At 36.6% G+C, this 11118-nt stretch overlaps 2 protein-coding genes across 5 annotated transcripts; both read right to left on the reverse strand.

Moving 5' to 3' along the window:
- Positions 1 to 510: 510 nt before the first annotated feature.
- LOC112018429 (glycine-rich cell wall structural protein) lies at positions 511 to 1848 on the reverse strand. The gene has a single exon (XM_024050953.2). It carries the CDS (start codon positions 1846 to 1848, stop codon positions 511 to 513), a length of 1338 nt encoding a protein of 445 aa, XP_023906721.2.
- Positions 1849 to 2422: 574 nt separating this feature from the next.
- LOC112018454 (uncharacterized) lies at positions 2423 to 5632 on the reverse strand. Of its 4 annotated transcripts, XM_024050982.2 has the most exons (4): positions 5427 to 5632; positions 4146 to 4187; positions 2973 to 3054; positions 2423 to 2819 (listed from the first exon to the last, which is right to left on the reverse strand). In XM_024050982.2, the coding sequence occupies exons 3-4, from the start codon at positions 3046 to 3048 to the stop codon at positions 2716 to 2718; spliced, it is 180 nt and encodes a 59-aa protein (XP_023906750.1). In that variant the 5' UTR covers positions 3049 to 3054; positions 4146 to 4187; positions 5427 to 5632; the 3' UTR covers positions 2423 to 2715. The 4 variants fall into 4 exon arrangements, with proteins under 4 accessions (XP_023906750.1, XP_023906751.1, XP_023906748.1 ...); XM_024050983.2 differs by lacking the exon at positions 4146 to 4187 and having other exon boundaries at positions 2973 to 3050; positions 5427 to 5631; XM_024050980.2 differs by lacking the exon at positions 4146 to 4187 and having other exon boundaries at positions 5427 to 5630.
- Positions 5633 to 11118: the final 5486 nt, after the last annotated feature.

Raw genomic sequence — 11118 nt, forward strand, 5'->3', positions numbered from 1 at the left:
TTTGAGTGGTTTGTAATGTATTCTTTCAATTAAAACCTCAAAGATCATCCTTGGTTTGAATTATTGTCAATGCTACTTAAAGGGTGAAACGGATGGTAGCCAATGCAAGCCATTTTCATGCTGCATTAGGAGGAAAGTAAATCATGCCACTTCAAAACCAAAAATAAATAAATAAATAAATAAAATTAAAAGGAATAGGGAAGTGGGGGAGGAAAAGTATTGATGCTTAAAATTCTCGGGAGCGTTATGCCATGTACTCTAATTGCTCAGTGATGAATATTTTGCTTTATACGTACACATATCTTGTACACGTAGAGCAGTCAGTATAGATCCCACAAAGCTTTGGTTTTAAGAGACGGGGCTTTCATAATTCTATATTATTGGATCATAAATATATACGTATATATCTTATTAGAAAATGAGCCAATCTTAGAAGCTTTTATTTGAAGCTATCAAGCATCTCAATTGCATGACCATGGGCTTCATTTGTTGGCTCATCTAAGAAAGCCCTTAGTCTCCTCCTTGGATGACGCTACTATATTTTGGGTGATAAGCGCCTACACCACCGAATCCAACCCCATATCCACTACCCGAGCCAAACCCACCACCGCTTCCATAACCTGACTCGTATCCCATCCCGCCACTTGTGCCATAACTAGATCCATCACCAAATCCTGGTCCAAATGTGCCACCACCTCCATGCCCAAATCCAACTCCAACACCTCCTCCTGGAGCATACCCAATACCACGTCCATTCCCATATCCACCACCATCACGAAAGTTGCCACCATTACCAATGCCAATGCCAATTCCCATCCCTTGACCACTAGAACTACCACCTTTACCAGTGTCAATGCCAGTTCCTGCCCCTTCACCACCAAAGCCACCACGACTACCAAAGCCTTGATCACTAGAGCCACCACCACTGCCAAAGCCAATGCCAGTTCCTACCCCATGACCACCTAAACTTCCACCATTACCAAAACCAATGCCAGATCCTTGCTCTTGACCACTAGAGCCTCCACCACTACCAGTTCCCACTCCTTGACCACTGAAGCCACTACCACTACCAAAGCCAATACCAGATCCTTGCTCTTGACTGCTAGAACCACCACTATTGCCAAAGCCAATGCCAATTCCTACCCCTTGACCATTGGAGCCACTACCACCACCACCGCCACCACCATTACCAAAACCAATACTAGATCCTTGCTCTTGACCACTAGAACCACCACATTTGCCAAAGCCAGTGTCAGTTCCTAGCCATTGACCACTAGAGCCACTGCCATTACTAAAACCAATGCTAGATCCTTGCTTTTGACCATTAGAACTGCCACCATTGCCTAAGTCAATCCCAGTTCCTACACTTTGACCGTTGAAGCCATTGCCATTACCAAAACCATTGCTAGATCCTTGCTCTTGATCGCTAGAGCCTCGCTCTTGACCGCTAGAGCCTCCTTCCCTGTCAAAACTAGTGCTAGTTCCCACTCCCTGACCACTGGAGCCACCACCACTGCTAATGCCAATGCCAAATCCTTGCCCTTGACTATCGGAGTTACTACCACTACCAAAGCCAATGCCATTTCCTCCGCCATGGCTACGAGGGTTGCTACCACTAACAAAGTCAATGCCAGTTCCTCCTCCTTGACCACCAAAGCCACTGTTGCTACCACTAAAGCCACTACCGCTGCCAAAGCCAAGGCCACTTCCTACCCCACTACCTAACCATCCTAAAAGAGAGTCTTCGAGTTTTTGGTCACCATGGGTGTCCATGAGCACCCTGGCCCTACTGAAGCTTAAGCATACAAACACCAAGAAACCCACGAAGGTAAATCTTAGCATGGCCATCTTTATTTATGATCTTTTGTGCTTTGCATTGCTTTTAAAAAATTGAACGTCCTCGGTTATTTATAAATTTATACTAAGAGTCCTTTCACGGCTTTGTTGAAACACACCGAGTGCTTGCGTGAGATGGCAAAGCATGTGCAAGCACCAAAAGCATCACATTGGTTTGTTACCGTAATCTCTCGAGTCATGAGGGTTGTGTGAGTGGCAAGGTAGGGAATACGTGCTGTCTCTGTAAGATCAACCCCTTCTTTACAGAGCCCTTAACGCATATTCCGATTTGACCTTATTTTTTGGTTACAGTAAAGACCCAAAGTTAAATATCACATTGGAAGTAAATACTCTCCTACTTTCATATTTCTACTTGTTGACCTTTCCTTTTCCGTTTTATTCTTCAACTTACTAATAGTTTTTTCCCCTTTTTTTTCCTTAGTAAATGAATTTACTAATTAGCCTTGAAGGCATGCGAATATTACGTGCCCAAAATGATAACTAGTTTGGATTTCTGGTATTTCCAAGAATATATATCATTTAAATACCATCCTCCAAAACTTCAATAACCATCAAGATAACTATGTAGACCTCAAAAAGGGTTTGAGAAACATGTAAACAATTAAAATGTTTGGTGGCAAGTATTCATTATTACTTCTAACATACTACTATCATCCTTCTAAAGTAAAATAGAAAGAAAACCCCGTGTCATCAATAAAATTGATGTCATATGAGGGGGGGAAAAGGATAAAGAAACTTTCAAAGGAGAAAAAAAAAGTTTAAGAAACATTTAACATAAACAGATGGCCCAATTTGGAAACTTGGGGAAGCTCTTCAAAAAGTTGTTAAAAGCATCTCATCATTTATATATGTCAGTATTCAAACATCCTCACCACCTCCTTCACCTTCCATAGCCTTCAAATTTTCAGCCATCATCCGTTCCCTGTTCTTTATTTGTCTATCTACGGCAACCATATATAGGCCTAAAGGGTAGTAGTAATCACCACCAAGAAAAGAGAATAGGAAGATAAAGAGAAAAACGTTTGTGAGGCAACATGACAAAGAACTCAGAACTTATATAAATTTGGTCAATAAGATATTTGGAATAAAACTATGAAAGGGTTATGGATGCATACCAACCGCACTTCCAAGTGCACAGAACCATAGAACCCTCATAGACCACTTATCTGGTATAGCTCCCCTGCCTCCCATGTCTTGCTGCCAAAACACATTGCATTGCTTTAAGCATAGGAGCATTCCAAATACTAAACATAATTGCTTGTCTTACAGGGTATTAAAAGTTATCCAGAAGCTTTTAAGATCAAACACCTATAATGGAATCTGATTATCAAATACATGACTTACAGAAGTCTTTATCTAATCAACAGAATAGTTCCAATCCCAGTGAAAAACTGACCTAAATTCAAATTGCAGTTACTGAAGAAGCAGTGATACATGGATAATGTATCAACTAAAATTAATGATGTGCTGATGAGCTGCAAAATCAGATGGCAGTAAATGCAATTGTAGATGGCTACTTTTTATTTATTTATTATTAAAAATTGAGTTTTGGCCCTAGGGGGAGTGGACAGATAGTTACATGATGCAAACCATTAATTAAATACAAAAGAAGTTAGCTACTTGGAGCAGTAATCTTCATAATGCTGCTTCAACAGTTAACCATGCTACAGATTAGAATAGCGGCAACTGATCTTGCTCTAGTCTGATGAGAAAAGCATATAAGTCATTCTCAGCTTGCCATCCTCTGGTATTAAAACTTACCCAAAACTCATAGAATAGAAGATAAATAGCAACATAATAATTTTCAGAGAATTATGCATTTCTTTTACATAATCTACTTAAGCAATACAAATACATCACTAAGGATCCACAGAATTCAACAGTCCAGTTCAAATCCTGAAAAATAAGGGGACGTGTACACGCAAAACTCTAGCTGAGCTTAAGAACCTAAGGTGCAATCAAATATAGGGGCTTGGAAGAACAGGCACTAAGAGCTCAAATATAGATTCTCTTCCTGGAAGAATGAAAATTAGGTATGCAGAGATAAATTTCACAAACAAGTTGATATACAACACTGAATTTCAATTCGCTCAAGATCTAGTATGTAAAAATCAGAGAGCTTGTAAATCAAAATCTAGAGAGAGACAAGTTAAACATGCACAAATCATTGAATGGAAAATGTCACTTCAAAATTGAACCAATCAAGTTCTGCATCCTAAATACCTATAAAGTGGAAGCAGATAATGCTTATAACAGAAAATTAAACCAATAATTAACAGATGCTTAACCGGCTTGTTACTTTGTCCCACTTCAACGCCATGAATTTGCTACTGTATGAAAAGGAAAAGAGAACAAAATATAAAAGTTTATTTATACATTATGTCTAATCATGTCTTCATGAACCATATACACAACTTCTAAATCACAAACCAAATAAAGAATACTCCACATGGAGCATGCATTAATCCTAAAGTAAATCAAATCATAAATATCTATTCTTCTGTTTATGACTAAAGTCATAATTCATGAACTCCTAAGGGGCTAAAACAATACATATATTTAAACATTAAAAAGCAAAGTCAACTTAAAAAATGTCATAACAAAGAAAAAGGCTTAATTGGATGCCAAATAATATAATGGGGATTTTTTTTTTTTTCTTTTCTTTTCTTTTTGATAAGTAATAAAGTGCGGAAATAAAAGGTATTTGAAAATTTAGCTATTAAATAATTAAAAAAGAACAGAAAAAAGAGAAGTTCACTTCAACTGGTTTACGTTAAGCAATTATTCATCTTAAATTTGAAAGGTTTGTGTTTTCTCATTCAAAAAAATTTAAAAAAAAAAAGTTTTACATTGCACATTTTCCTCTAGTTCCCCACCAAGCATATTACATGGTTCTAATTTGATTGGATGTCACCAAATGCTACCCATATCAAACAGTATTTCATATCTATCTCTCTTGAGAAAAATCTGACAGAATCTCAGAGATTCACACAGTTTGTATCAACCATCAAGGAATAAAAAGCAAACTAAATTAATTCTAAAAATTACAAGTTTTTCTACTTTTTATTTTTATTGTTTCTTTTCCTACATTTTTTTAACGTTCAGCAGATAAACTTCATTTCAAAAATTTTATCCATAAAAAAAAAAGGCATAGAAGCTTCGTTTCTATCTTTTCCAACAATGTAAAAACAGCATGCTCTCATTCTCAACAGCCTCATCAATGTTTGTTTCTCTTTTCCTTGACAAATTAAGAAAGTTAAACAATTGGGGTTATTTAATAGCTTATGCTCAAGATCCAACAGCATGAGATCTCACAAATTGTATAGCAAATTCTTTAGAGACTGAAACTAAGCCAAACCCAACTTCAAAAAAGGCTATTAAAATCCAAGAAATGAGTAAATACTTGCTAAGGTAACCACCAAATTTATGCAACTAAAGAAAAAACTTCAATACAGGCGAAATGTGAAAGAAACCCAGAAATGTGAAATACCCAATTCATTTTCAATCATCCTACTACAACTTCTACTGAAGTTAAGCACTCGCGAGAGAGAGAGAGAGAGAGAGAGTACCTTTGCGAAGCTGATAGTGAAATAGGCTGAAGAGAGACAGGAACTACTTGGAGAGTGGGGTTTTGGTATATACAGGGTTTTTGCGTATAAGGTTTAAGAAGTGACTCTATTTTTCATCAAAAAAAAAAAAAAACTGACTCTATTTGACCATTTCAGAACGGTGGGGAGGTTTGATTACACAGAAGAGAGAGTGAGACTGAGGTTTTTACTTCTTAGGAGTGAATAAATAGGACAGTGTATTTTTTTTTTTTTTTTTTAAGGGCAAAAATTGTATCGGCCAAATTCTCATTCTGCCCGAAACTGTCCATAATCGAAACACCCCGAAACAATCTGAGGTGGAATGTGTGTGGTATTATCGTTCTTGATAGGCCAAAAACGTATTGACCCCTTACGATGAATTAATTGATTAATTAACCAAGTATATTAATTAATCAAATTAATATGCAATAGCGTGGCAGTACAAACAAATCACCAATTAAACTAAGTATGCAACAAAAAATAAATTGACACGGTGATTTGTTTACGAATGGGGAAAACCTACACAACAAAAATCCTACTTGATGATTTTAAGGTCACCACTTCCAAGAATCCACTATTATCAGAACAAGCGATTACAAGTAAAGAAATCTCAATACCTTATACCAATCTAAAGTTGAAATCTTACCCCAATACCCAATAAGACTTGTTCTGTAATGACAATCTCTTATTTTGATTCACAGCTCCCAATATGTGACTAACCAATTGCGCGGATCCCAATACGCGACTTTAATCACCAACTAGAGAAGGTTGTTGACTGCAAAGTTATTCAATTCATCACACGATGAAGATCTAGAAGATGCTTGGTCACAAAACCCTACGGTGTACAAACATAGAAACTTCTTCACAAGAAAGATGAACTAAGGCAAATTCTGTCTCTGGTCACAATTTGCTTGAACAAACTTTGCTTAACACTTGTGCAACTTGTTCCACCTTTAAAGGCCCTTAAAATAATCCTTTTATATGTCTAGAGTTGTGAGAAAAGAAAGCTCAAACACATAATCACAAATTAGAGTCAAAGCAAAACTGAAACTCTGTTTTTCATAAACCTTGATAGGTACCCTATCTATCGAGCTGTTGTCGAGCCACGGGGTTAGGAATGGCAACGGGTCAGGTTCGGGCCGGGTTTTTTCATTCCTAAACCGGACCCACAGGCCAAGACCCGTGGCCCAGACCCGGCCCGTTTACTAAGCAGGTTTTTTTTCCGGGGCCCGGACCTACCCCACCGGGCCCTACGGGTCCTGCAGGCCCCATTAAGGGATTAGGCCTAATTCGTGGCCCAACCAAAAAAAAAAAAAAAATTGAAGCCTAAATTTATTGAACAGTCTCAACGAAGAAGCAAGAATCATCCAATTCTGACCATTTCTTGAACAAATCCTTGCACAACTCTCTGCAAAAATCGAAATGAATTTAAATCAAATACTTTCAATTTCATGCTACATCATAAATTAAGCTTCGTTGCATTAGCTCAAAACAACATCCAATCCTTTTGCGAACAAGATATAATAACCCAAATGTTGGCAAAAGAGAACTCAAACCCAGATTAACCAAAATTTCCATAAACAAACACCAACCTAGAACAAACACAACACCAATCGTACAAAAATTAAGCCAAACGAAACAAATCAACTTACTACCCATTAATATCAAGCATGTTTGCTAAGAACACAATAAGAATAAAATTAGTTTTATATACTGCCCATTCTAATTACTCTCACGAATCTAGGGCAAATCCATCAAAAATAAATAAATAAACCAAAACCACAACAACCCAGATAAATTTTTCTAATGATGGTTACATTTTAAAGGCGAGGTGTACCTAAGGTCCTGAGGAAGAGCGAGGCCGTGAGAGTGAGAAGGCGAGGCGTGGCGTGACTGAGAGTGAGTGAAGGTTGTGAGAGTGTGAGGCCGTGTTGGACTGAGGGTGTGTCGGAGTGACTGAGCTAAGGGAGAGGGAGTTTCGGACTGAGGGAGAGGGAGTTTCAGTGGGAGTTTCGGACGAAGCTGAGGGAGGCATGAGTGCTGAAGAGTGAAGAAATGAGGGATTAGAATTTAGGGTTAGATTATAGGTATATATATATATAGGGTATTTTTGTAATTTCAGGGTACCGAGTTTTTATCCGGGCCGAGTTTCAGGTCAGGTCTTGGATTTTTTTTATAAAACCCAGACCTGCTTCGAGTTTTTTTTTTTAAAACCCATACTCGACCTTATTCCTAATCAGACCGGGTAAAACCCGACCCATTAGGGTTAGGTCAAGCCGGGTACCCACGGGTCGGGCAAAAATTACCATCCTTACATGGCGCTAGAACAGTTTTTCAAGCTTAATAGATGACTAGCTGTCGAGTTGTAATGACAGACACTTTTTAGACTTGAATCTTGAACAGACTTGTATGGCTTCAATACTTGATCTTGAAAAAAAGTTTATTAAATACATCCTAGATCTACCCAAATACAAGTAAAGTGCGTTTTGTCAAAAGATTAGCCAATTACATAAAATAGTGACATATATTCCTAACAAGTGAATTACATATGTCCTAATAGTTCTAAATTGCACACAAAAACAAAAAATTCTAGTTGTTCTAGTTAGAATGGAACAAAATTAATAACATTGGTATGTACATCTTGTCAAACTACAATTTATCCTTGGAAAAAAATATTCACAATTCACACTTTGCAAAATCTTTGAAACCAAAGAATTTTTCCTCCATATTTTGGAAACCATCATTCATTATTCTCTCTATTAAATATAATATATATATATATATATATAGATTTTATGAATACTCTTTTGTGCAAAGTCTAAAATACCCCAAATAAATATGAAAACACCAAAAATAAATTGCTTTGTGTTTGGGTATTTGTTTTGTTGTAGGTGATTTCACGATGTTGTGTGTGTTGATTGGTTTACATTGGGTATTCTTTTGGTTGAAGGTGAAAATTGGTCATTTATATGAGTTGAATTTTATTTACTAGGAAGTTTCGAGAGTAGACAAAGTTTAGTGGTGGGTTTGGACTTTGGAGGTTTTTTTTTTTTTGAAAACCAAATATTCATTTATTCATTCATTCACATGTAAATAATCCTAGTACAAAGCATCCACAACAAGTGGAGTTGAATCTTCCAACCAATACATTTCATCAATGATATTCTTAGCATATCGGGCTAAGACATGTGTTACCATATCCCCCCCCCCCCCCCTGGAATGTTGTGTTGCTTAGGATGTGTGGGCTGGGAGCTCTATCAGTTTACAGAAGTGCTCTAATGATCAACATTACATTATTTAGTTGTTTGAGAATCTTTTGGAGAGGCTCTCTACAGGTGAGTTTGAATTGTTTCTTGTTCAATCATGGATTATTTGGAATCAAAGGAACATAGTGGTGCATGGGGGGCAGCTAAGGACTCGAGGTGGCTAAATAAAAGAGCGATGAATTACTTGGATGAATACAAAAATCCCGGGACCATCTGTCAATCCTAGTCACAGCACCAAGCAAGGGTTTTTGGTAACTTCCCCCTCCATCAATTTATAAATTGAATATTGATGCTACCATTTTTTCGGATCTGAAATGCTCTAGCTTTGGTGCAATAATTCACAATGAGGGACGTGAGGTGATGACGGCAATGTTTGTCAAAGAGCCTTATGTAAATAACAGTGAAGAAGTGAAAGCTTTAGCTTGCAGAAATGCTCTAGAGTTCTCCATTGATGCTGGTTTCTCAGAGCTAGTCATAGAAGGAGACAACATTAATGTTATGAAGGCAATCTCTTCTTCAACAGCTAATCACTCCTTGCTGAGTCATGTGTTTGAGGACGTCCAATGCTTGTTTGTGGTTTGCAATTTGCCTCCATCAGTTGCATTAAGAGAGAGAGAGAGAGAGAGAGGGAGGGGGGGGGGGGGGGGGTGGGGAAANTTCTGATTGTGTCTTTTTTTTTTTTTTTTTTTTTTTTTTTTTTTTTTTTTTTTTTTTTTTTTTTTTTTTTTTTTTTTTTGCTTGAGTCCTCATTTTATTCCAACTATTTCACCACAAATCTACCACGATAAGACAATTAGATTGCATTCATTATTGGAAACTTGGGAAATGATTCATGAAAGAATGGCTAAAATAATAGACTCAAATGAGTTATTACTTACTAGCAATAATGTACCAAGAAAAGAAAAAGGAAGAAAAAAAAAATGAAGGTTCAAAATAAACAATGATGACCTAAAATATCTCTTAAGGATTGTGATAGTTTTTCAAAATCCACGACTTTAACATATTCAAGTGTGACATATAAATGATATAATTGATGAATTCTTACCATTCTACCAAATCAAAGAATAATGAGACTAAATGACAAAAAAATAATACTTTCAGATGAAAGATGAGATCAAAAGAAAATAAGGCAAAAAAAAAAAAAAAAAAAAAAACCATATTTCAATCACAATATAACACTAACTACTATCTCATGATTTTTTGACATAAATCTAATTCCTACTAGTCTCCTTTGTTCCTCATTCCTTTAGGAAGCCCAAATTAATAATTAAACTCCCAAGTCCAAACCTAGATTTAAATTGGTGGAGGCGTGATCTCATTATGGCAAGCTTTCACAGGAGGAAAAAAAAAAAAAAAAAAAAAAAAAAAAAAAAAAAAAAAAAGACACAATCAGAAAAGGGAAATATATGCTGATAAAAATGATAATGTGAAAGAGGAATAAATAGAGAATGAATTTATTGATGAAATTTTAAGGAAAGAGGGGAAAAAAGTGAAAATGTTATATTCAGGAAAATTGAGAAGATGAAATCAAATGTCATATGCTCTAAAGAAGTTGTTTCTTTAATTATTATTGGAAACACTTTTTATGTTTACCTCCTCTTTGTTCTTAATTTCTCCTCTTTATCCTAAATTATGTCCAAATAAAAGTCCTATTTGATCTAAAGGAAGGTATGGTTTGGATATTGGCATGACTAATCAATGTCTGTGATGTAATATTCTAAGTATTTGACATCCTTCATGAGACCATGGTTTTGAAATCCAGACCGGACCGGACGGTCCGACCGGAAAAATCTGGAACCGGACTGAAATACGGTTTTTTAAGCATAAAAAACCGGATATACTGAGTTTTGAGAGAACCGGACAAACCGGGGTTCAACCGGAAAAACCGTACGAACCGTAGGCCGGTTCAACCGTTTCTTACCGCTCCAAATACCGGGCATACCGGATTGTACCGGCCATAACGGAATATATATCAGATTCCGGCCGAAAAATAAAAATCGGCCGGTATTTAAAAAAAAAAAACCAAAATAAGCGATGTCAGTGGATAAGAATAAAAAAAACCAGATAGCTCAGATCCTCACTGTCGCCATGATGTTCTGGTAGTGACTCTATTTTTCCGTTCATCCTCTAATCTAGTCCTCCTTCTAATCTTCTTCTTCTTCGCGCAGAGTCCCAAAAGCCAGACTTCTTCCCTCTTTTCTATTTCTCACTTTATCTTATGGTTTTATGGACGGTTGACTCAAGTAATAGCTTTTTAAACTTTATTTTATTGGAGGACATGTGGAGCTTTTATGGCCTTTAAATTTAAAGTTTGGGCAGTGTGCCTCTGATAGGACACTAACCCACGTGAATTAGATAATTCAAAGTTGTAAAAACTTTTATTTTTTTAATTAAAATCTTTTTAAAAC

The sequence above is a fragment of the Quercus suber genome, unplaced genomic scaffold, assembly GCF_002906115.3.
Source record: "Quercus suber isolate HL8 unplaced genomic scaffold, Cork oak 2.0 scaffold_527, whole genome shotgun sequence".
Taxonomy (NCBI): domain Eukaryota; kingdom Viridiplantae; phylum Streptophyta; class Magnoliopsida; order Fagales; family Fagaceae; genus Quercus; species Quercus suber.